Raw genomic sequence first — 20,547 nt, forward strand, 5'->3', positions numbered from 1 at the left:
TCAACACCATAGTGGCAGTATAATTGCATTCTTAATTATATTTTTTGGAAGTAATCGGGGAAGCTCATTACTCTAAAATCTGGTGCATGTCGGTGTCTTTTTGAGTTTTCTAAGTTATAAGGGTGTGGCATATAAATTATAGAATGAACCATCAATGACGTATTGCACACCGCTTTGATGGAACTCTGTGTCACACATTGTCGTCATCTGAGCTCCCTTTTATACAGAGCTCAAACACAATTGCTGATCGTGGGTTGTTGGAGCATATTTTAGGCTTATGGGAAATTGTTACGTGCCTGAGGGATTCAAGTACATTTTTGTTAAATCATTCTGTGGTCCCAATAGCCACCAGTATCACATTTGTCATATCTGTCCTCATTACCCATGTCTTTGGTTGCACACTTGCTGCAGTACTTAATATAAAAAAATAACATTTAACAGAGGTATTGCGATTGATCACCTAAATTTTACGTGTCAGTGCTATCTCCTGGTACTGACATGCTTATCAATACAGCATGTTTTAAACTTGTTCTCTTATTACATATGTAAACATTTAATGTACAGACTGCTTGAAACTATTGTAAAGCATGAAATGTATGTCAGCCCCCCACCCCAACTTGTCAGGGTTTGTAGAAACTGCTGAAATACTGATTCTAAGTACTTCAAAATTACTTTTGAAACTTTCATACCATCTTGTATGTCAACTTTCAATGACTGATGAACCATGACACCCAGGTCTCGTTGCACCTCCCCTTTTCCTAATCTGCCGCCATTCAGATAATATTCTATCTTGGCGTTTTTGCCCCCAAAGTGGATAACCTCACATTTTATCCACATTGTACTGCATCTGCCATGCATTTGCCCACTCACCTAACCTGTCCAAGTTACTCTGCAGCCTCCTAGTGTCCCCCTCACAGCTCACACCACCACCCAGTTTAGTGTCATCTGCAAACTTGGAGATATTGCACACAATTCCTTCATCCAAATCATTGATGTATATTGTAAAGAGCTGGGGTCCCTGCGGCACTCCACTAGTCACTGCCTGCCATTCTGAAAAGGACCCATTTATCCCGAATCTGCTTCCTGTCTGCCAACCAGTTCTCTATCCATGTCAGTACATTACCCCCAATACCATGTGCTTTGATTTTGCACACCAATCTCTTGTGTGGGACCTTGTCAAAAGCCTTTTGAAAGTCCAAATACACCACATCCACTGGGCCCAAGTTTCGGGCCGCACCTAAAACGGCGCAGCCCGGACCTGGACGCCCGTTTTTCGCGCCAGAAAGTGCGCCTAAAAAAAACTTACCTATTCTCTAGCTCCCTGAAGGTCCTCTGGATTTAGACGAGGGGATTAAATGTAGTATCTCCAAATTTGCGGATGACACTAAGTTGGGTGGCAGTGTGAGCTGCGAGGAGGATGCTATGAGGCTGCAGAGCGACTTGGATAGGTTAGGTGAGTGGGCAAATGCATGGCAGATGAAGTATAATGTGGATAAATGTGAGGTTATCCACTTTGGTGGTAAAAACAGAGAGACAGACTATTATCTGAATGGTGACAGATTAGGAAAAGGGGAGGTGCAAAGAGACCTGGGTGTCATGGTACATCAGTCATTGAAGGTTGGCATGCAGGTACAGCAGGCGGTTAAGAAAGCAAATGGCATGTTGGCCTTCATAGCGAGGGGATTTGAGTACAGGGGCAGGGAGGTGTTGCTACAATTGTACAGGGCCTTGGTGAGGCCACACCTGGAGTATTGTGTACAGTTTTGGTCTCCTAACCTGAGGAAGGACATTCTTGCTATTGAGGGAGTGCAGCGAAGGTTCACCAGACTGATTCCCGGGATGGCGGGACTGACCTATCAAGAAAGACTGGATCAACTGGGCTTGTATTCACTGGAGTTCAGAAGAATGAGAGGGGACCTCATAAAATTCTGACAGGGTTAGACAGGTTAGATGCAGGAAGAATGTTCCCAATGTTGGGGAAGTCCAGAACCAGGGGACACAGTCTAAGGATAAGGGGGAAGCCATTTAGGACCGAGATGAGGAGGAATTTCTTCACCCAGAGAGTGGTGAACCTGTGGAATTCTCTACCTCAGAAAGTTGTTGAGGCCAATTCACTAAATATATTCAAAAAGGAGTTAGATGAAGTCCTTACTACGAGGGGAATCAAGGGGTATGGTGAGAAAGCAGGAATGGGGTACTGAAGTTGCATGTTCAGCCATGAACTCATTGAATGGCGGTGCAGGCTAGAAGGGCCGAATGGCCTACTCCTGCACCTATTTTCTATGTTTCTATGGGCGCGGCGCAGAACAAGCTGCAGGGAGCGGAGCCAGGTCCCTGCGCTGAAAACAGTGCCGGGACCTCTGCACATGCGCGCTTCAGGCGCCCAAAACTGTGGGAGGGGCCCGAAGCACGCAGCCCCTTGCCCTGGCCGAATGGCCTTTCTGGGGCTGCGTGAATAAGGCTCCTCCCACCCGACAAGACCCGACCCTCCCCCCGCTCTCCGCCCCCCGCACATCCGCGACTCCCCTCCCCCCCCGGGCCTCCGCGACTCCTTGCCCCCTCCGCCCCCCGGACCTGACGCCACCTACCTGTAAATCCAGCCCGAGGACTTGGGCCCGGCCGTTCAACCTCCTTCTCTCCCTTCCCCCCCTACCTTCCCTCCCTCCCTTCTTCCTCTCTCCTCTCCCCCCCTTCTCCCCCTCTCCCCCCCCCTTCTCCTCGCCCCTCCTCCTCCTCCCCCCCCACCCCTCCTCCTCCTCCCCCCCCACCCCTCCTCCTCCTCTCCCCCCACCCCTCCTCCTCCTCTCCCCCCACCCCTCCTCCCTCTCCCCCCACCCCTCCTCCTCCTCTTCCCCCCCCCCCCACCCCTCCTCTCCCCCCCCCCACCCCTCCTCCTCCTCTCCCCCCTCCCAGCTCTCCTCCTCCTCTCCCCCCCCACCCCTCCTCCTCTCCCCCCCCCCACCCCTCCTCCTCTCCCCCCCCCCCACCCCTCCTCCTCCTCTCTCCCCCCCCACCCCTCCTCCTCTCTCCCCCCCCCACCCCCTCCTCCTCCTCTCCCCCCACCCCATCTCCTCCTCCCCCCCCCACCCCATCTCCTCCTCCCCCCCCACCCCATCTCCTCCTGCCCCCCCACCCCATCTCCTCCTGCCCCCCACCCCATCTCTTCCTGCCCCCCCACCCCATCTCCTCCTGCCCCCCCACCCCATCTCCTCCTGCCCCCCCACCCCATCTCCTCCTGCCCCCCCACCCCATCTCCTCCTGCCCCCCCACCCCATCTCCTCCTGCCCCCCCACCCCATCTCCTCCTGCCCCCCCACCCCATCTCCTCCTGCCCCCCCACCCCATCTCCTCCTGCCCCCCCACCCCATCTCCTCCTGCCCCACCACCCCATCTCCTCCTGCCCCCCACCCCTCCTCTTCCTACCCCACCACCCCTCCCCCCCACCCCTCCTCCTCCTACCCCCCCACCCCTCCTCCTCCTCCCGTCCCCACCCTTCCTCCTCCTCTCCTCCTCCTCCTCCCGTCCCAACCCCTCCTCCTCCTCCCGTCCCAACCCCTCCTCCTCCCGTCCCAACACCACCTCCTCCTCCCCCCTCTACCCCCACCCCACTCCCCTCTACCGCCACCTCACCCCTTACCTCCCCCCACCCCCTTTCTCCCCACCCCCCTTCTCCCCCTACCCCCTCCCCTCTTTCCCCCACCCCCTCCCCTCTTTCCCCCCCACTCCCCTTCTCCCCTCTCCCCCCCAGCCCCTTCTCCCCTCTCCCCCCAGCCCCCTTCTCCCCTCTCCCCCCAGCCCCCTTCTCCCCTCTCCCCCCAGCCCCTTCTCCCCTCTCCCCCAGCCCCCTCCTCCCCTCTCCCCCCATCTCCCCTCTCACCTCAGCCCCCTTCTCCCCTCTCACCCCAGCCCCCTTCTCCCCTCTCACCCCAGCCCCCTTCTCCCCTCTCACCCCAGCCCCCTTCTCCCCTCTCACCCCAGCCCCCTTCTCCCCTCTCACCCCAGCCCCCTTCTCCCCTCTCTCCCCAGCCCCCTTCTCCCCTCTCTCCCCCAGCCCCCTTCTCCCCTCTCTCCCCCAGCCCCCTTCTCCCCTCTCTCCCCCAGCCCCCTTCTCCCCTCTCTCCCCCAGCCCCCTTCTCCCCTCTCTCCCCCAGCCCCCTTCTCCCCTCTCTCCCCAGCCCCCTTCTCCCCTCTCTCCCCCAGCCCCCTTCTCCCCTCTCTCCCCCAGCCCCCTTCTCCCCTCTCTCCCCCAGCCCCCTTCTCCCCTCTCTCCCCCAGCCCCCTTCTCCCCTCTCTCCCCCAGCCCCCTTCTCCCCTCTCTCCCCCAGCCCCCTTCTCCCCTCTCTCCCCCAGCCCCCTTCTCCCTTCTCTCCCCCAGCCCCCTTCTCCCTTCTCTCCCCCAGCCCCCTTCTCCCCTCTCTCCCCCAGCCCCCTTCTCCCCTCTCTCCCCCAGCCCCCTTCTCCCCTCTCTCCCCCAGCCCCCTTCTCCCCTCTCTCCCCCAGCCCCCTTCTCCCCTCTCTCCCCCAGCCCCCTTCTCCCCTCTCTCCCCCAGCCCCCTTCTCCCCTCTCTCTCCCCAGCCCCCTTCTCCCCTCTCTCTCCCCAGCCCCCTTCTCCCCTCTCTCTCCCCAGCCCCCTTCTCCCCTCTCTCTCCCCAGCCCCCTTCTCCCCTCTCTCCCCCAGCCCCCTTCTCCCCTCTCTCCCCCAGCCCCCTTCTACCCTCCCCCCCCAGCCCCCTTCTCCCCTCTTTCCCCCCCCAGCCCCCTTCTCCCCTCTTCACCCCCAGCCCCCTTCTCCCCTCTTCACCCCCAGCCCCCTTCTCCCCTCTTCACCCCCAGCCCCCTTCTCCCCTCTTTCCGCCCCCCAGCCCCCTTCTCCCCTCTTCCCCCCCCCAGCCCCCTTCTCCCCTCTTCCCCCCCCAGCCCCCTTCTCCCCTCCTCCCCCCCCAGCCCCCTTCTCCCCTCTTCCCCCCCAGCCCCCTTCTCCCCTCTTCCCCCCCAGCCCCCTTCTCCCCTCTTCCCCCCCAGCCCCCTTCTCCCCTCTTCCCCCCCAGCCCCCTTCTCCCCTCTTCCCCCCCAGCCCCCTTCTCCCCTCTTCCCCCCCCCCCCAGCCCCCTTCTCCCCCTTCCCCCCCAGCCCCCTTCTCCCCTCTTCCCCCCCAGCCCCCTTCTCCCCTCTTCCCCCCCCCCAGCCCCCTTCTCCCCTCTTCCCCCCCCCCAGCCCCCTTCTCCCCTCTTTCCCCCCCCAGCCCCCTTCTCCCCTCTTTCCCCCCCCAGCCCCCTTCTCCCCTCTTTCCCCCCCCAGCCCCCTTCTCCCCTCTTTCCCCCCCCAGCCCCCTTCTCCCCTCTTTCCCCCCCCAGCCCCCTTCTCCCCTCTTCCCCCCCCCCAGCCCCCTTCTCCCCTCTTCCCCCCCCCCAGCCCCCTTCTCCCCTCTTCCCCCCCCCCAGCCCCCTTCTCCCCTCTTCCCCCCCCCCAGCCCCCTTCTCCCCTCTTCCCCCCCAGCCCCCTTCTCCCCTCTCCCCCCCCCCAGCCCCCTTCTCCCCTCTCCCCCCAGCCTCCCCTCTCCCCCCCCAGCCCCCTTCTCCGCTCTCCCCTCCAGCCCCCTTCTCCCCTCTCCCCTCCAGCCCCCTTCCCCCCCAGCCCCCTTCTCCCCCCTACCCCCCACCCACTTCTCCCCTCTTCCCCCCCCCCCCCCATCCAAAAAAAACAGGAGCAACTCAGGCCGAAACTTGGCCCCACTGTTTCTCCCTTGCCCACTCCACTAATTACATCCTCAAAAAATTCTAGCCGATTTGTCCAGCATGATTTCCCTTTCATAAATCCATGCTGACTTGGACCGATCCTGTCACTGCTTTCTAAATGCACTGCTATTTCATCCTTAATAATTGATTCCAACATTTTCCCCACTACTGATGTCAGGCTAACCGATTTATAATTACCCGCTTTCTCTCTCCCTCCCTTTTTAAAAAGTGGTATTACATTAGCTACCCTCCAGTCCATAGGAACTGATCCAGAGTTGATAGATTGCTGGAAAATGATCACCAATGCATCCACTATTTCTAGGGCCACTTCATTAAGCACTCTGGGATGCAGATTATCAGGCCCCGGGATTTATCGGCCTTCAATCCCATCAATTTCCCTAACACAATGTCTCGCCTAATGAGGATATCCTTCAGTTTCTCCTTCTCACTAGACCCACTGTCCCCTAGTACATTCGGAAGGTTATTTGTGTCTTCCTTCGTGAAGACAGAACCGAAGTATTTGTTCAATTGGTCTGCCATTTCTTTGTTCCCTATTATAAATTCACCTGAATCCGACTGCAAGGGACCTACGTTTGTCTTCACTAATCTTTTTCTCTGCACATTGGTACCAACGACATAGGTTTAAAAAAAAAAGGATGAGGTCCTACGAGACGAATTTAAGGAGCTAGGAGCTAAATTAAAAAGTAGGACCTCAAAAGTAGTAATCTCGGGATTGCTACCAGTGCCATGTGCTAGTCAGAGTAGGAATCGCAGGATAGCGCAGATGAATACGTGGCTTGAGCAGTGGTGCGGCAGGGAGGGATTCAAATTCCTGGGGCATTGGTACAGGTTCTGGGGGAGGTGGGACCAGTACAAACCGGACGGTCTGCACCTGGGCAGGACCGGAACCAATGTCCTAGGGGGAGTGTTTGCTCGTGCTGTTGGGGAGGAGTTAAACTAATATGGCAGGGGGATGGGAACCGATGCAGGGAGACAGAGGGAAACAAAAAGGAGACAAAAGCAAAAGACAGAAAGGAGATGAGTAAAAGTGGAGGGCAGAGAAACCCAAGGCAAAAAACAAAAAGGGCCACTGAATATAAAGGGGCTGCAGGAGGGGTCAAAACTAAAAATCATGGTTTAAAAACTAGGATTAAAACACTCTACCTAAATGCACGCAGCATTCGAAATAAAGTAAATGAGTTGATGGCACAAATCATTACAAATGGATATGATTTGGTGGCCATTACAGAAACATGGTTGCAGGGTGGCCAAGACTGGGAATTAAACATACAAGGGTATCTGACGATTCGGAAAGATAGACAAGAAGGGAAAGGAGGTGGGGTAGCTCTGTTAATAAAGGATGATATCAGGGCAGTTGTGAGAGACGATATTGGCTCTAATGAACAAAATGTTTGAATCATTGTGGGTGGAGATTAGAGATAGTAAGGGGAAAAAGTCACTGGTGGGTGTAGTTTATAGGCCCCCAAATAATAACTTCATGGTGGGACGGGCAATAATCAAGGGAATAATGGAGGCATGTGAAAAAGGAACGGCAGTAGTCATGGGGGATTTTAACCTACATATCGATTGGTCGACTCAAATCGCACGGGGTAGCCTGGAGGAGGAATTCATAGAATGCATACGGGATTGTTTCTTAGAACAATATGTAACAGAACCTACAAGGGAGCAAGCTATCTTAGATCTGGTCGTGTGTAATGAGACAGGAAAAATAAATGATCTCCTAGTAAAAGATCCTCTCGGAATGAGTGATCACAGTATGGTTGAATTTGTAATACAGATTGAGGATGAGGAAGTTGTGTCAGAAACGAGCGTACTATGCTTAAACAAAGGGGACTACAGTGGGATGAGGGCAGAGTTGGCTAAAGTAGACTGGAAACACAGACTAAACGGTGGCACAATTGAGGAACAGTGGAGGACTTTTAAGGAGCTCTTTCATAGTGCGCAACAAAAATATATTCCAGTGAAAAAGAAGGGCGGTAAGAGAAGGGATAACCAGCCGTGGATAACCAAGGAAATAAAGGAGAGTATCAAATCAAAGACCAATGCGTATAAGGTGGCCAAGGTTAGTGGGAAACTAGAGGATTGGGAACATTTTAAACAACAGCAAAGAATAACTAAAAAAGCAATAAAGAAAGGAAAGATAGATTACGAAGGTAAACTTGTGCAAAACATAAAAACAGATAGTAAAAGCTTTTACAGATATATAAAACGGAAAAGAGTGACTAAAGTAAATGTTGGTCCCTTAGAAGATGAGAAGGGGGATTTAATAATGGGAAATGTGGAAATGGCGCAGACCTTAAACAATTATTTTGCTTCGGTCTTCACAGTGGAAGACACAAAAATCATGCCAAAAATTGCTGGTCACGGGACTGTGAGAAGGGAGGACCTCGAGACAATCACTATCACTAGGGAGGTAGTGCTGGACAGGCTAATGGGACTCAAGGTAGACAAGTCCCCTGGTCCTGATGAAATGCATCCCAGGGTATTAAAAGAGATGACGGAAGTTATAGCAGATGCATTCGTTATAATCTACCAAAATTCTCTGGACTCTGGGGAGGTACCAGCGGATTGGAAAGCAGCTAATGTAACGCCTCTGTTTAAAAAAAGGGGTCAGACAAAAGGCAGGTAACTATAGGCCGGTTAGTTTAACATCTGTAGTGGGGAAAATGCTTGAAACTATCATTTAGGAAGAAATAGCGGGACATCTAGATAGGAATAGTGCAATCAAGCAGACGCAGCATGGATTCATGAAGGGGAAATCATGTTTAACTAATTTACTGGAATTCTTTGAGGATATAACGAGCATGGTAGATAGAGGTATGCCGATGGATGTGGTGTATTTAGATTTCCAAAAGGCATTCGATAAGGTGCCACACAAAAGGTTACTGCAGAAGATAGAGGTACCCGGAGTCAGAGGAAATGTATTAGCATGGATAGGGAATTGGCTGGCGAACAGAAAGCAGAGAGTCGGGATAAATGGGTCCTTTTTCGGCTTGGCAATCGGTGGTTAGTGGTGTGCCACAGGGATCGGTGCTGGGACCACAACTGTTTACAATATTCATAGATGACCTGGAAGAGGGGACAGAGTGTAGTGTAACAAAATTTGCAGATGATACTAAGATTAGTGAGAAAGCAGGTTGTGTAGAGGACACAGAGAGGCTGCAAAGACATTTGGATAGGTTAAGCGAATGGGCTAAGGTTTGGCAGATGGAATACAATGTCGGAAAGTGTGAGGTCATCCACCTTGGGGGGAAAAAAACAGTAAAAGGGAATATTATTTGAATGGGGAGAAATTACAACATGCTGCGGTGCAGAGAGATCTGGGGGTCCTTGTGCATGAATCCCAAAAAGTTAGTTTGCAGGTGCAGCAGGTAATCAGGAAGGCGAATGGAATGTTGGCCTTCATTGCGAGAGGGATGGAGTACAAAAGCACGGAGGTCCTGCTGCAACTGTATAGGGTATTGATAAGGCCGCACCTGGAGTACTGCGTGCAGTTTTGGTCACCTTACTTAAGGAAGGATATATACTGGCTTTGGAGGGGGTACAGAGACGATTCACTCGGCTGATTCCGGAGATGAGGGGGTTACCTTATGATGATAGATTGAGTTACTCGTTGGAGTTCAGAAGGATGAGGGGTGATCTTATAGAAACATTTAAAATAATGAAAGGGATGGACAAGATAGAGGCAGAGAGGTTGTTTCCACTGGTAGGGGAGACTAGAACTAGGGGGCACAGCCTCAAAATACGGGGGAGCCAATTTAAAACCGAGTTGAGAAGGAATTTCTTCTCCCAGAGGGTTGTGAATCTGTGGAATTCTCTGCCCAAGGAAGCAGTTGAGGCTAGCTCATTGAATGTATTCAAGTCACAGATAGATTTTTAACCAATCAGGGAATTAAGGGTTACGGGGTGAGGGCGGGTAAGTGGAGCTGAGTCCATGGCCAGATCAGCCATGATCTTATTGAATAGCGGAGCAGGCTCGAGGGGCTCGATGGCCTACTCCTGTTCCTAATTCTTATGTTGTGTTCTTATGTTCTTATTAGAAGCTTTTGCAGTCAGTTTTTATGTTCCCGACAAGCTTCTTCTCATACTCTATTTTCCCCCTTTGAATTAAACCTTTTGTCCTCCTCTGAATTCTAAATTTCTCCCAGTCCTCAGGTTTGTTGCTTTTTCTGGCCAATTTTATATGCCTCTTCCTTGGATTTAACACTATCCTTAATTTCAATCAATTACTGCAATCACAAGATAATTGCAGATAAGGAAAGCCATTCAGTCCATGTTAATGCATTCATCCAGAAAGATCCTGCAACATTGTCCCAATTGGCTGCGTCCAATTGTTTCTTAAACAATTCCAAGGTTTTTAAACCTCCACTTCTATATCTGGAAGGCCGTTTCATGTGTTCATCACTTTGTGTGTGAAGATCTCCCTGATATAAATCCTAAATTTGCCGTTTACTAGTTTGAACCTGTGTGCCCTTGTCCACTCTCGCATTTTAAATGAAAGTAGAAAGCTGGGTTGCCTTTTCCATTCCCTTAACCATCTTACATAAGCTCACCTTGCAGACACCCCAAGTTGTTCAGTCTTTTCTCATGACTCCGGATCACCCTCGTGACACTTCTCTGCACTGCCTCCAGTACTTGGGAGACATTCAAGCACCTGTGGAAACAGCTTGGAGCTTTGAGGGTGATCCCAAGTATCCGAGGTTTAACATATGAGGAAGGACCGGAGAAACTTGGGCTTTTCAACATTGAAAGGAACCATCTGAGAGGTGATCTTATGGAAGTGTATATGATAGTTATGGCATTTATTTTTTCCTTTAAAAAATTAATATTGCTGTTTGAATATGCTTTAGGTTACCATTTTTCAGTGATTCCTTATGGCTTATTATTTGGCTGTGCACTCCTTTGACATTTGGAATTCATTGTGTACTTCACTCAAAAATTAGTCTTTGACTTGCAAATCCTCAGCAGTTGCTTTTAAGTTGAGGTATAAACATGTTTGTTTTTCAATTGACGGCAGGAGGACAGTTTTGCCAGTTGGTCGGGTAGTCTTCTCACGGATAACTCTATACTTGGTGATCATGGACTATCGGGCACTTCTGAAGCTCAGCAAGAACAGTCTACTTCTGATCAATCCCAGGAACCTAACCAGTCTACGGAAGAGGCTTCAAGCAGCATGTTCCTGATTGTGGATTCTGGGGGAATATTTTCTCCACAGTCGGCTTCTGAATTCTCTGAGCCCCTGGAGCTGATCAAATGTGTAAGTGCTGCGCTATGCTGTGAAAGCAGTCACTCTAAAGTTGTCTGTTGGAAAATATGAAAACATAATTTGCGCCCTTTTACACTTCTTGCACTTTTTAGCACAAGAACTTTTCGAACCAGTGCCAGGCTCTGTTAATTTTCATAGCACTTGCCCACAAGATAAGAGCCCTTCTGGCTATTAAAGTGGATTCTGATAGCTGCTGTGAATTGTTTAAAGTTGTGTAGTGATCTCTTTGAATTATTAATGGCTTAAATACAATTAAGTAAGCTTATTATGCCACATCTACCTCAGCCACATCCAATGGAGGTAATTTGCCCCTTACTGGAACTCTGTGTATTCAAAGGATCAGGCTCATTTGTGATGGTCCCTGTGGTTGAATACTAAGGTGATATTCCGATTTGAGACTTGAACACAAAGAATGGTAGACTGTCTTGAGGTACTGAGGCAGTCGATCACCCTAGCATGAGTCATTGTCTTCGAGATTTTCACCTCAGGTGTAAGGGGAACCCAGGAAATTATTTTATTTTGGGGGAGGGGGCAGGGGGCAGGAAACTTCACCTTCCCTCTTAGTGAGAGCGAATTATTTGAGCGTAATACCCTCATAGTTACTCATTTTTGTTTCTGCATTGGAGGGTACTTCCAACTTGCATCTTGCCGGCTCAGTTAACGATTGAGGAAGGGGTGGTCCTGTCAGACCTTACCTTGCTTTCAGTAGGACTGAGCAATCATCTGAGCAGAAATAGAGGTTTGATTTCAGCTTCCCTCCAGCACTTCCCCGAAACATTTTTGGTTTAAACGCCACCATCCTTTTCTCCATCAAGCTGGGAGGCGGACATGGGAGGTTGTCAAACTTTTCCTTCAACATCTCATCAGCCTACATTGAGGAAGAAGAAATGCGGCATTCCAGAGGCCAGAAAAGTCTTTCAGCAGGAGTTGGGTTCAGCTAATGATTTCCAGGGTTTTAGCTGTATTGCACCTTGTACCTATCAGAAAAGATTGAACAGGCTGGGGCTCTTTTCTCTAGAAAATGAGAAGACTGAGGGGGTGACCATCAAAATAATGAAAGAGTTTGATAAACGTGGATGTAGCGAAGATGTTTCCGCTTGCGGGTGAGACCAGAACCAGGGGCCATAAATATAAGATAGTCACTAATAAATCCAATAGGGAATTCAGGAGAAACTTCTTTGCCCAGAGAGTAGTGAGAATGTGGAACTCGCTCCCACAGGGAGTGGTTGAAGCAAATAGCATAGATGCATTAAAGGGGAAGCTAGATAAGACATGAGGGAGAAAGCAATAGAAGAATGGGGTTAGATGAAGAGAGGTGGGAGGGGGCTCGTGTGGAGCATAAATTAGCCTGGTTGGTTAACATCTGAGAGTAGGGATATTGGGGTATCTAGGTCTGACAGCTGTGGCGAGGATATGCACTTCACATTGTGGTTTGCTCTGCATGAATTAAACATAGAAACATAGAAAATAGGTGCAGGAGTAGGCCATTCGGCCCTTTGAGCCTGCACTGCCATTCAACAAGATCATGGCTGATCATTCCCTCAGTACCCCTTTCCTGCTTTCTCTCCATACCCCTTGATCCCCTTAGCCGTAAGGGCCATATCTAACTCCCTCTTGAATATATCCAATGAACTGACATCAACAACTCTCTGCGGCAGGGAATTCCACAGGTTAACAACTTTCTGAGTGACGAAGTTTTCTCCTCATCTCAGTCCTAAATGGCCAACCTCTTATCCTAAGATTATGTCCCCTGGTTCTGGACTTCCCCAACATTGGGAACATTCTTTCCGTATCTAACCTGTCCAGTCCCGTCAGAATCTTATACGTTTCTATGAGATCCCCTCTCATCCTTCTAAACTCCAGTGAATAAAGGCCCAGTTGATCCAGTCTCTCCTCATATGATAGTCCCGCCATCCCTGGAATCAGTCTGGTAAACCTTCGCTGCACTCCCTCAATAGCAAGAACTTCCTTCCTCAGATTAGGAGACCAAAACTGAACACAATATTCCAGGTGAGGCCTCACTACGGCCCTGTACGACTGCAGTAAGACCTCCCTGCTCCTATACTCAAATCCCCGAGCTATGAAGGCCAACATACCATTTGCCTTCTTCACCACCTGTTGTATCTGCATGCCAACTTTCAATGACTGTTGAACCATGACACCTAGGTCTCGTTGCACCTCCCCTTTTCCTAATCTGCCGCCATTCAGATCATAATCTGCCTTCGTGTTTTTGCCCCCAAAATGGATAACCTCACATTTATCCACATTATACTGCATCTGCCATGTATTTGCCCACTTGCCTAACCTGTCCAAGTCACCCTGCAGCCTCTTAGCGTCCTCCTCACAGCTCACACCGCCACCCAGTTTAGTGTCATCTGCAAACTTGGAGATATTACTCTCAATTCCTTCATCTAAATCATTAATGTATATTGTAAAGAGCTGGGGTCCCAGCACTGAGCCCTGCGGCACTCCACTAGTCACTGCCTGCCATTCTGAAAAGGACCCGTTTATCCCGACTCTCTGCTTCCTGTCTGCCAACCAGTTCTCTATCCACGTCAGTGCATTACCCCCAATACCATGTGCTTTGATTTTGCACACCAATCTCCTGTGTGGGACCTTGTCAAAAGCCTTTTGAAAGTCCAAATACACCACATCCACTGGTTCTCCTTTGTCCACTCTGCTAGTTATATCCTCAAAAAATTCCAGAAGATTCGTCAGGCATGATTTCCCTCTCAAATCCATGCTGACTTGGACCGATACTGTCACTGCTTTCCAAATGTGCTGCTATTTCATCCTTAATGATTGATTCCAACATTTTCCCCACTACTAATGTCAGGCTAACCGTCTATAATTACCCGCTTTCTCTCTCTCTCTCCTTTTTTAAAAAGTAGCGTTACATTAGCTACCCTCCAGTCCATAGGAACTGATCCAGAATCGATAGACTGTTGGAAAATGATCACCAATGCATCCACTATTTCTAGGGCCACTTCCTTAAGTACTCTGGGATGCAGACTATCAGGCCCCGGGGATTTATCGGCTTTCAATCCCATCAATTTCCCCATCACAATTTCCCACCTAATTAGGATATCCTTCAATTCCTCCTTCTCACTAGACCCACTGTCCCCTAGTACATTCGGAAGGTTATTTGTGTCTTCCTTCGTGAAGACAGAACCGAAGTATTTGTTCAATTGGTCTGCCATTTCTTTGTTTCCCATTATAAATTCACTTGAATCTGACTGCAAGGGACCTACGTTTGTCTTCACTAATCTTTTTCTCTTCCCATATTTATAGAAGCTTTTGCAGTCAGTTTTTATGTTCCCTGCAAGCTTCCTCTCGTACTCTATTTTCCCCCTCTTAATTAAACCCTTTGTCCTCCTCTGTTGAATTCTAAATTTCTCCCAGTCCTCAGGTTTGTTGCTTTTTCTAGCCAATTTATATGCCTCTTCCTTGGTTTTAACAGTATCCTTAATTTCCCTTGTTAGCCACGGTTGAGCCACCTTCCCCGTTTTATTTTTACTCCAGACAGGGATGTACAATTGCTGAAGTTCATCCATGTGATCTTTAAATGTTTGCCATTGCCTATCCACCGTCAACCCTTTAAGTATCCTTTGCCAGTCTATTATAGCCAATTCATGCCTCATACCATCGAAGTTACCTTTCCTTAAGTTCAGGAGCCTAGTTTCCGAATTAACTGCGTTACTCTCCATCTTAATAAAGAATTCTACCATATTATGGTCACTCTTCCCCAAGGGGCCTCGCACAACAAGATTGCTAATTAGTCCCTTCTCATTACACATCACCCAGTCTAGGATGGCCAGCCCTCTAGTTGGTTCCTCGACATATTGGTCTAGAAAACCATCCCTAATACACTCTAGGAAATCCTCCTCCACCGCATTGCTACCAGTTTGGTTAGCCCAATCAATATGTAGATTAAAGTCGCCCATGATAACTGCTGTACCTTTATTGCACACATCCCTAATTTCTTGTTTGATGCTGTCCGCAAGCTCATTACTGCTGTTTGGTGGTCTTTACACAACTCCCACTCGCGTTTTCTGCCCTTTGGCATTCCGCAGCTCCACCCATGCCGATTCTACATCGTCCAGGCTAATGTCCCTCCTTACTATTGCATTAATTTCCTCTTTAACCAACAATGCCACCCCGCCTCCTTTTCCTCTCTGCCTATCCTTCTTAAATGTTGAATACCCCTGGATGTTGAGTTCCCAGCCTTGGTCACCCTGGAGCCATGTCTCCGTTTACATCATACCCGTTAACTGCTGTCTGCGCAGTTAATTCGTCCACCTATTCCGAATACTCCTCAAATTTTACAGCTTGTCTTTTTAGAATTTTGCTGTAATGTGGCCCTTTTTGTTTTTTGCCTTTGGTTTCTCTGCCCTCCACTTTTACTATTCTCCTTTCTATCTTTTGCTTCTGCCTCCATTTTATTTCCCCCTGTCTCCCTGCATAGGTTACCATCCCCCTGCCATGTTGGTTTAACTCCTCCCCAACAGCACTTGCAAACACTCCCCCTAGGACATTGGTTCCGATCCTGCCCTTTAAATACATTGCATTACGTCTAACCATATTAAATTAGTCTTATTTTTACACATTTCTGAGTTCCTGGTATACATACTAGTTTGCTGCTTGTTTCAGCTCCAATTTTATGCTTTTTAAAAAAAATATTCATAATGACCTCTATTTTACAACATCCTTGGTTTCTTTTGGTCTGTGAAATAAGTAGCATGAAGGTTAAACCTCTTGTTAAAAATGGTCTAAAGTAAACTGTAACTGCTCTTTCCAAGCTCAATTATATTTAGTATCTTGAGAGGTTATCCAAACATGCTACAGCTTTTTTAGCTTGGGGAAATAATTTCAAAGTAGTTCAATGATAGCATTTTACTTACCTAGGTCTGGTGGTTAAGGTGAGTAAAGTTGGTGAAGAAGAACTTGCATCATCTGACCAGAGAAAAAATAAACAAGAGTATTTTAATTAAAATTGACTGGGGAATTAGCTCAAATGGCAGATCAGCCATGATCTTACTGAATGGTGGAGCAGGCTCGAGGGGCCAAATGGCCTACTCCTGCTCATATTTCTTATGTTCTTAAAATAATTGTTTCTTAAATAATACAGGTACACCCTGCTGAATGAGCATCTTTCCAATATATTCCACGTGCAAAGTTTCCATAATGACTGATGAAGTTGAACTTGAAATATATAAGCTGCAAACTACCAAATGTTTAGATTCTGCATTAACTTATTCTCACTCAGAAATGTTTAAACATCAGTGACGTTTGCTTTAGTAAAGGATCAGGCTAGTATGGAAGGGGAATATGAAATGTTCTTTTTCCCCCATCTGATACTGGGTAAAAACCTACCTGAATGAAGATGGTGTTACTGATCGTCTTTCCCATACGCTCAGACACCACTGGGTCTACTAGTTACTTTCTCACTTGCAGCCACTTTCAGTAGGATTTTGGGGTTATGTACAATTATCCTTCCAGTTCTATAATAATGGAAAGGTGAAGGAATGATTATGATGGCAAGGTGATAACCTAAGTGTACCAGAGGCAATCTCTAGTTGCTACTGATACAGTTTTATTAATTGTGTCTGTTCTCCATATTTAAGGATCCAGATGCATGGTCTGATCTGTCATGCTTCGATTTACCGGAGGATCTCGTCAAGCAGACTCCTGATAAGACCACACAGCAAACTTTGACAGAATACCGCATTGATGCAAATACCATCTCGGACCTGAGCAAAAGTGCAAAGAAGGGGGAACTCATCCCCATGATCACCTCCCCAATTGCAGGAAGCTTCAGTACACCACCCACAATCTTGAGGCGCAAGAGGAAAACAAAAATTACACTTTCGCCGGTTAATGATAGCAGTTATAGCAATAGTTTTACAATCATTGAAAGTAGTACCAGCAGCAGCATGACTCCGAAAAGTACTCCAGTGAAGACCTTGCCTTTCTCGCCATCACAGGTAATATTACAGTATGGAGCAATCGTCTTTCTGACCCTCCAGGCTGACGTACCTGTATAGCAAAATATGAATGTATGCCAGAGAAGAGAAGTATAGTCCCTGGCCAGTCCAACTATAAACCACTGCTGAAGAAGACTGTACTGATTTAAATTGCTTTATTTACTAATAATATGATTTGTTTACTGTCTTTTGGCCTTTTTACACCTCTGTATCACACCATATCAGTAGCTGAGAACACAGGCACCTGCTGCAAGTTGAAACTGGTTGCCTCCCAACAATTCAGTGTTCTAATTTACCCCTTTCTGCAGGGAAGCACTTTTCCTGCACTTAGTGTCTCCTCTTGGCACCGAGGTTGAGATTGAGATCAGAAACTCAGTGTCTGGGATAACCGACGGCTTCTGTCATGGCAGGAATTCTCAATGAAAAGAGTGAGAGGGCAAGATTGCCACGAGAGAATTTAATTGGCTGTGTTTCCAATTTCCACCCCGTCTGCTTTAGACAATTCATCGATGACTCTTTGCTTCCTGGTCAATTTTCTCCATCTTTTGCTGCCCACAGCCTGGCAGCCCATTTTCCTTTGCGCTGCTGACTCTACCTGTGTTGTGTCTGCTTCCTTAGCCTCTGTTGTCCACATCCTTTCCATAATTTTAATAAGTGCCTCGTCAGATTTTGTCCAAACATCTAGTCAACAATTACTAGGTTCCTTTCAAACATGAGACAACTTGAAACCATGCCACTTTCCTCTGAACCTTCTTTCCAAAGTGTTGAATTACCTGAAATTTAAAATGGGTTACGAGAATGTAGACCACATTTTTGTGTGTATAGTTCCCTATTCTAGCCTCCTCCTATTTCACTCGTGGTTCCTCGCTTTCTAACTTTGTTTTTCTGTGGTGACTGTACTTCAATGGAAGTGTCTGGCTGCTGAGTAGTCAGGATTTTAAAAAGTTTATTCATTCCTGGGATGTGGGCATCGTTGGCAAGGCCAGCATTTATTGCCCATCCCTAATTGCCCTCAAGGTGGTGAGCCGCCACCTTGAGCAGCTGCAGTCCATGTGGTGAAAGTACTCCCACAGTGCTGTTCGGGAGAGAGTTCCAGGATTTTGATCTAGCTACGATGAAGAAACGGCGATGCATTTCCAAGTCAGGATGGTGTGTGACTTGGAGTGCCGATCAACTCCGTCCACGGTACTCACCAGTGTAGTTAAACGAGGAGGAAATTTTACAGCTGGTTTTGCAATCTTGAATAGGTGATTCTTAGTTCAGTGTTTTTCTTCTGCAATTAGATTTAACTTTATAATTAACAAATGTATTGTGTATATTATCAAGCTTCAGACACGAGTATTCGCAGGCTGAAATTGTGTATTGGTGTATTTAGATTTCCAAAAGGCATTCGATAAAGTGCCACACAAAAGGTTACTGCAGAAGATAAAGGTACGCGGAGTCAGAGGAAATGTATTAGCATGGATCGAGAATTGGCTGGCGAACAGAAAGCAGAGAGTCGGGATAAATGGGTCCTTTTCGGGTTGGAAATCGGTAGTTAGTGGTGTGCCACAGGGATCGGTGCTGGGACCACAACTGTTTACAATATACATAGATGACCTGGAAGAGGGGACAGAGTGTAGTGTAACAAAATTTGCAGATGACACAAAGATTAGTGGGAAAGCGGGTTGTGTTGAGGACATGGAGGGGCTGCAAAGAGATTTAGATAGGTTAAGCGAATGGACTAAGGTTTGGCAGATGGAATACAATGTCGGAAAATGTGAGGTCATCCACTTGGAAAAAAAAACAGTAAAAGGGAATATTATTTGAATGGGGAGAAATTACAACATGCTGTGGTGCAGAGGGACCTGGGGGTCCTTGTGCATGAATCCCAAAAAGTTAGTTTGCAGTGCAGCAGGTAATCAGGAAGGCGAATGGAATGTTGGCCTTCATTGCGAGAGGGATGGAGTACAAAAGCACGGAGGTCCTGCTGCAACTGTACAGGGTATTGATGAGACCGCACCTGGAGTACTGCGTGCAGTTTTGGTCACCTTACTTAAGGAAGGATATACTAGCTTTGGAGGGGGTACAGAGACGATTCACTAGGCTGATTCTGGAGATGAGGGGGTTACCTTATGATGATAGATTGAGTAGGCTGGGTCTTTACTCGTTGGAGTTCAGAAGGATGAGGGGTGATCTTATAGAAACATTTAAAATAATGAAAGGGATAGACAAGATAGAGGCAGAGAGGTTGTTTCCACTGGTAGGGGAGACTAGAACTAGGGGGCACAGCCTCAAAATACGTGGGAGCCAATTTAAAACCGAGTTGAGAAGGAATTTCTTCTCCCAGAGGGTTGTGAATTTGTGGAATTCTCTGCCCAAGGAAGCAATTGAGGCTAGCTCATTGAATGTATTCAAGTCACAGATAGATAGATTTTTAACCAATAAGGGAATTAAGGGTTATGGGGAGCGGGCGGGTAGGTGGAGCTGAGTCCACGGCCAGATCAACCATGATCTTTTTGAATGGCGGAGCAGGCTCGAGGGGTTAGATGGCCTACTCCTGTTCCTAATTCTTATGTTCTTATGTGAAAAATAACGATTTCTTTTTCCCTTTCCTCCCCTTAAAGTTTTTGAACTTCTGGACCAAACAAGACAATCTTGATATAGAGAATCCGTCTCTTACCTCAACACCGGTTTGTAGCCAGAAAATCATAGTTACAGCTCCACTTCAACGAGACTACACACCCAAAGTTCAAAAGGAGAATTCAGTGTAAGTAGCTAAGCTAGTAGGCAGTTCCTTTCTTCCACTATTAAAATAATGCAGTAGGTGGACCTGTTCATCTTATTTATTGCAAAGTATCCAACAGATGTTCATGCAAAACTTTTAATTTCCTGATTTCATTTCTCTAGCAGCAAAGATTAACAGTTGTTAACTGGACCTGTTTTGCTTATTCAATTGATTAATCGGGGACGCCTGGAACTGCTAACAGTTCCCGTTATATGGAGAGATGCCTCTGATTTGTACTACATATAGGCGGTGTAAATTCCGTTGGTAGTCATATGTCATGAATGCCAAATCACCAGAGCTTAATAAATCCAGCTGAGGACGTTGCTTATTTTTCTTATAGGTTCTTAGAAACTTAAGACTTGTTCTTGAACTATTTCATATCTGTTCCTGGTGGTGCAAGTATATTTAAAGCTTGCGTAATTGGAGATGAGAAGTTTTGTAGCTTTACAATAAAATTCCTTTTTATACCAAAATAAAATGCTGAATTGTAGCAGATGCTGCAAAATCAATTATTTAATTTTATTTTAATGTTTAAAGCAGAACATTTATTGATTGTGTGGCCAATACATGATAAGCCAATGTAGTGGGACCATTGCAGAAACTGCCTACAGAAAGTTGCATGAGCTACGTTTTTAATCAAGTAAAAAAAAATATATAGTTGTCAAAGCTATGTAGATCTCCAAAGACCTGGCATGAGATTCCAGACTCTTTCATTTACTGTGCAACTTTGTGAAAGTACCGTTTTAATCACTTACATGAAATGTATAATTTAGA

The 20,547-nt window shown here is 47.8% G+C and overlaps 1 protein-coding gene across 1 annotated transcript in view; it reads left to right on the forward strand.

Annotated features, from left to right (window-relative positions):
- mybl2b (v-myb avian myeloblastosis viral oncogene homolog-like 2b) overlaps positions 1-19,908 on the forward strand; it is a 50,708-nt gene extending 30,800 nt beyond the window's left edge. The window contains exons 8-11 of the mRNA XM_070894897.1: positions 10,774-11,013; positions 16,647-17,006; positions 19,613-19,755; positions 19,896-19,908. Of these exons, the coding sequence (XP_070750998.1) occupies positions 10,774-11,013; positions 16,647-17,006; positions 19,613-19,755; positions 19,896-19,908 (756 nt within the window). The remainder of the gene's footprint in view (positions 1-10,773; positions 11,014-16,646; positions 17,007-19,612; positions 19,756-19,895) is intronic.
- The last annotated feature ends 639 nt before the right edge of the window (positions 19,909-20,547 follow it).

The sequence above is a fragment of the Pristiophorus japonicus genome, chromosome 12 (genome assembly GCF_044704955.1).
Source record: "Pristiophorus japonicus isolate sPriJap1 chromosome 12, sPriJap1.hap1, whole genome shotgun sequence".
Classification (NCBI taxonomy): domain Eukaryota; kingdom Metazoa; phylum Chordata; class Chondrichthyes; family Pristiophoridae; genus Pristiophorus; species Pristiophorus japonicus.